The following is a 5618-nucleotide window of genomic DNA, read 5'->3' as shown; positions in this document are numbered from 1 at the left end:
AACAGAATGCAAAGCAGGAATTTGAACAAATATCTGTATACACAAGTTAATAGTGTTACAATAGCCAAAAGGTAGAAGCAACTCAAGTATTCAAAGATAGATGAATGGATACACAAAATGTATCCATCAGGAATGAAATTCTGATACATACTACAACACAGATGAACCTTGAAGACATTATATTAAAGAAATAAGCTAGACAGAAAAAGATAAATATTGTATGATTCTACTTAGAAGAGGCAGTCAAATCATAGACAAAGTGGAATGCTGGTCACCAGGGGTGAGCGGACAGGGAATGGGGAGTTAGTGTTTAATGGGTACACAGTTTCAGTTGGATATGATGAAAAGTTATGCAAATGGATAGAGGTGATGGTTGTACAGCAATGTGAATGTACTTAATGCTGCAGAACAGCATACTGAAAAATGGTTAAAATGGTAAATTTTATGTTATGTATATTTTACCACAATAAAAAAAGACAAATTAGGTTTCAGAGGGTTCTTCCTAAATGAAATCAATTGCACTCTTAAAGAAATAGATACATTTGTTTTTAAGATAAAATTAGAAAATGCCAACTTTAAAAGAAAATAAAGAGAAAGTTTATTGAGCTACAACTGTATACAAAAAGTAATCAGCTGTAATGGTTTTGTCTCTTCCTACAATAGTGAAGAAAATAGTACTAAACTGGTTTACACATATCCAATTAGAGATAAATTTAAAGAGAAGACATCCTGAAGCCAAACCATAAATAGGAGCAGGTCTATAAATCAACTCTCAGATACTTAAAAAAAAAAAAAAAAAATCATTTCTGCATGCATTAATCAAAGTCAGTGTTTCTCAACTGGGGAGGTTATTCTGACACTCCGGTTCCCCAGATTTTTGGTTATCACATAACAGGTTGGGGGAATGTGCTCCTGGCACATACTAGGTAGAGGCCAAGGATGCTGCTATACATCCTACAAAGCACAGACCAGCCTCCATAACAAAGAATTATCTGGTCCAAAATGTCAGTAGTGGAGAGGTTGAGAAACCCTGGTCTGAGGGAAAACTCTGAACAAAAAGGCCCTTTCGAACATCTGTCAGTAATATACATGCCTTTAATTTTACATATGCCTTACAAAGACAAATGAAAAAGTATCTACTTCATTAAGAAATGTCAGAATAATAACTGTCAGTAATGATTTTAAATAGAATATTACGTACTGATCTATTACTCTGCATTTTCAAATTCTATCAAGAACAATATATAATCCATGTTCTCTCACCGATCTCATGAAAAAAATTATACAAGGGTATAACTAAATCTTATAAATATTTGTGGACAAGATGAGTCAAAGGATTCATGTTTACTTTATTATCTCTAGTTTGGTTGAATATGGCTTCAAAAGTTGATGCTTGTGTATAGAACTTAAGCTTAAACTATTCAGATATTAATGAGCTCTCTCCCTCGATAGCATTATTTTTAAGAGTCAGTGAGTTTTATAAGCTAACTGTATTTTCATTTCACTACTCTCATTACAAGCACCCAAAATGCAACTTTGTATTAGTGGGTAGTTTTTAAGACATATATCAAATAACTGGGGAATGTGCATTTATTGTTCTGAATGTACTTCTAGATATCAATTGTGGGAAATGTGATTTGGATGAATGACGTTTATCATAATTTACTTCCCACAGAATTCCACAAATTGTCTTGACATAAAAAGAATTAATGATTAATGGAAAGAGTCTATTTTATTCCATTACTACTCCCATCTTTCTTTGTTCTGAGAGCCATTCAATTATACAAAATGTAGCCAAAAGTTATAACCAAGGGCAACAATTAACATTAGATTGCAAAATGCAGCTAGAGGTCAATTTTGTTTTGTACATATCTGCTAGATAAGAAATTAAACTTTATCTCTATGCCTTTAATATATATATATGTAGTCTGAAACCTCTACCATGCCAAAGTTTTGGCAAAAGCTAGATATAGCAGTTAAAAAAAAAAGGAGTCCTTAAAGAGCCACATTTTGAATGTTTTGCTAACTAGATAAGCACTGAAAAAGAAATAAAGATTAAAGGTTTATTGCCATGGAAGAATATAAAGAATTTTTATCTTTCTCTGAGCTCTGTCTGAAAAATGTACTTTTGTGGGACTTTCAGCTGGTTAACTATAAAAAATTATCTTGAGAAAAAAATAATAAAGGTGGTTGCTTATGCGTGTAGGTTTCACAAACTCTATATCGGTTCTTAGTGAAACAACATTTCAGTATATTTTAAAATAGTAATTTTAATATGTATTCCATAAAAAAATAGTTCTGTAACATTCTCTGACATAATACCTATAAGAAATATATTTAAGACTAAAATATTCTAAGGACTTTATTACTTCTTGAGCCCTTTTTTTAACCATGGGACAGGATTTTTTAATTTAGAAAATCATGAACGGGCAGGATTCTCAAGGGTTTTGCCAACTCTAATTGGCTGTAGCAGGGTTCTTATCCACAGAGTGACTGCCTGTATCTCAAAAAATGATTGAGCTGGCAGGGAAAAAATGCCACCTTACATCTGGAGAATGATATACAATTTGCGAAACCATTTCATATAAATTATATAATATACCAGGTAAGGAGAATATCAAACCATTAATTAAGTAGAACAGGTATTTATTTTGCAGATGAGGAACCTGAAGCTCAAGAATTTTTCCAAGGGCATATAGCTAGCTAATAAAAGAAACAACCAGAAATAGAAGACCAAATCATGTATTTTTTTTAACCTAATCATGTCATTTCCCTACTTACATATGGGGACATACACCATATATACACCAACTGTGAAAAATGTTCAAAGTAATAAAAGGAGCCGTTCCAATTATAACTTAATTTTAGGTTAGTTCTACTTATGAATGAAAAGAATTGCCATTTTATCAGAATCATAACTGCTTTGACAACATCTTAGAAAGGCCAATCGTGTGTGAGTGCACATTCACACGAATCTGCTTAAATCACATAGCAACATGTTTGAGAGGCAACATGGTGCACAGATAACCTCTTTTTAATTTTTACTTTGAATGCCAAGAGAAATTGCATATGTTACAGCCAGCAACGGTATTTCTGTTTCTCAAATGCAGAAATGCTCCTGGTGCCTTCGACAACAAATTTTTTAATATAGTAATCAGGTGCTCCACAATCATTTTCAGAACTATCCATTTAGATATTCTACATACCAGCTCTCTGAGACCACTGACTTCTCACCTCTTCTGCCTTTGCTTACACGATATCCCTCATCCTGTATCTTACTTTCTATCTTCTATCAACTGAATTCCTACTCACTGATCAAGGCTGGGCTAAAATGCCACCAGCTTCCTAATAAATTACTCCTTTTGCCAAGATTCTTTGTAAAAGTCCTTTATAACCTGACCATAGCCCTTACTTTATCCTACATTATATTAGCAGTAGTGGTTTGGGATCCCTGGACTTTTACCTCTTGAGTGTATGAATTGCCTGAAACTTAACAAACTAAAATCTTTCACCCCCAGCATCACCTAGCAAAGTAGAGAACTAAAAAAAATCTGCTTTCCAGCCAGGAATGGCCCATTGAAGCCCCCTTGCCTGCCTTTACGGTGCTCTCTGGACATTGTGCAAGCTCTCTACTCTGACACAGATTTTCCTGCCCATGGTTCTGCCCTGCACTTTTATCAGTGTGCTCAGCATCAACCCTTCTTCCTGACCTGGACTGCCGGAATCAGTCCTACTCCTCTTGGGCAGCATTCCTGGCTTAAACGTCAAGTCCTTTCAGTAAGCTTGATTCACTGAATTGTTGAATGTCTAAACTTTATAACTTTATATCAATATTTAAAGTTGAGCAGAGGGTGCAGAAATTTAAACTCTGGCAAGGTTCATTCCATTATATTTTTATACAGTGTCAAATTTGAGCCATTACTGTGGATTAACCATAACACATTTTAGAGAAATGGAGATAGTAACACTCATTGATACACACATATGCAAAAAGGTGTGTATTCAAGAATGAATTAGTATTTTCAAGATTTCTTAATAAGTGTATCTTAATTAGTTTAAAACAATGAATAAGTTATAAAAATACTTCATGAAACTTAAAAGTAAAAACACCAAATTATCATAGGAACTTAAATTCTTATGCTGTTTTTCCACATCTGAATTTAGTTAAAATACAATTCAAATAAGCAAAGCACTACCCAGCAAGTGATTCACACACTCTTATGACTGTTCATTAAATAACCCATCCACAAGCATGACTACTTCTTTTTCTAGAAGAAATATACATAAGATACTCAATGCTTCAGATGCAAAGGAAAGATTTATATTTCCAATCTGGTGGGTATTTTTTGTTCCATGTAAAAGTCCTATTCTCTGTCCTCCATGAGACAAATACCACTTTCAAGGAAAAGGTGGAAATGTTGAAAAGGTAAAGAAAAGAGGTCCATAATTTGAATTATAAAAATATGGATGGTGCAATCATGTGCTCATACCTCTTCAGCACATCTTCAATGAATTAGCGATTTTTAAATCTTTTTAAATCACTGCATAAAACAAATTAAGGGAATTTATTTTATCAAAAGCAACTACTAATAATATGATAATAAAAGCCCTGATGTCATAGGCTCCATTATTCAAATGATCTACTTTTACCTTTTTACGTTCCTGCTCCCTCTGTTGGAGTCTACAGACTGAGTCAGTAGCTGCTTGCACTGAAATAAAACAGAAAATAGGTTTTCAATCAGCAGCCTTTGCTTAAGATGAGAATTATCTGAAAAAAAACAAAAAACAAACAAAAAAAACAACTCAGATTGTATTAGATCTCAAAAAACTACGTGAAAAAAACTGATAATATTTTGGTTTTGGTAGGGTGGCAAGAAGGGAAAAGAGAAGTTTTGCCAATATATTCAAGATGTCATAATTAGAACCACCATCATTCCTGGGCTTTGAACTTCAAGCCAAAGACATTTAAGTACTAACTAATGATGAGTTGTCGGCAATGACCTCAGAATTCTCTAAAATGACATTAAAACACCTGCAAAGTTTACCATTACATTTTGACTGATTATTCCTTTACAGTGCCTCTCCAATTCATTAGCCTCCACCCCTCGCCTTTGTCTCATTCACACTACTGCTCCCTTGTAGGCAGTACTTGATATCTAGAATGCTTCAACCACTTTCTACTATTCTTGCCACCGCTCTCTTCTTGTCTTTTAATTCATCTTGTCTGCCACTGCCAGATTTGAATTTTTCTGGACTGTTTTCATTGAATCATTTCTCTTTATAATGGACCAAAACTGCTAGTAATAATTATTACAGTTATTTTATTGAATATTACTATGTCAAGACCTGTGCTAAGTACTTTCCACATATTGCTCCTCTTAATCTCACTTTCCTATTTAGAAGAGGATCACTATCCCATTTTACAGAGTTTTGGCATCTGCAAAAATTGAGACCTAAAGAGGTGTGTGTCACTCAAGGAGGTAATATGACTAATACAGAAAGCAGGATATAAATCAGTCTCTGACTCTAAAGATCTGACTTATTCTCAACACTCTACTCTTATGATTTCATCAATGAAACTGGTTTTAATCACTTATTTGAACTACTTCATTTACTGG

The 5618-nt window shown here is 33.8% G+C and overlaps 1 protein-coding gene across 3 annotated transcripts in view; it reads right to left on the bottom strand.

Moving 5' to 3' along the window:
* BLOC1S5 (biogenesis of lysosomal organelles complex 1 subunit 5) overlaps nucleotides 1–5618 on the bottom strand; it is a 47266-nt gene that overhangs the window by 11276 nt on the left and 30372 nt on the right. For all 3 annotated transcript variants that reach the window (XM_011367025.2, XM_011367023.2, XM_011367024.2), the window contains one exon: nucleotides 4651–4709. In XM_011367025.2, coding sequence (XP_011365327.1) covers nucleotides 4651–4709 — 59 coding nt within the window. The remainder of the gene's footprint in view (nucleotides 1–4650; nucleotides 4710–5618) is intronic.

Source organism: Pteropus vampyrus, unplaced genomic scaffold (assembly GCF_000151845.1).
Source record: "Pteropus vampyrus isolate Shadow unplaced genomic scaffold, Pvam_2.0 Scaffold129, whole genome shotgun sequence".
Classification (NCBI taxonomy): domain Eukaryota; kingdom Metazoa; phylum Chordata; class Mammalia; order Chiroptera; family Pteropodidae; genus Pteropus; species Pteropus vampyrus.
Note: the sequence above shows the minus strand (reverse complement) of the source record. Positions and strands in the feature narration are given on the sequence as shown.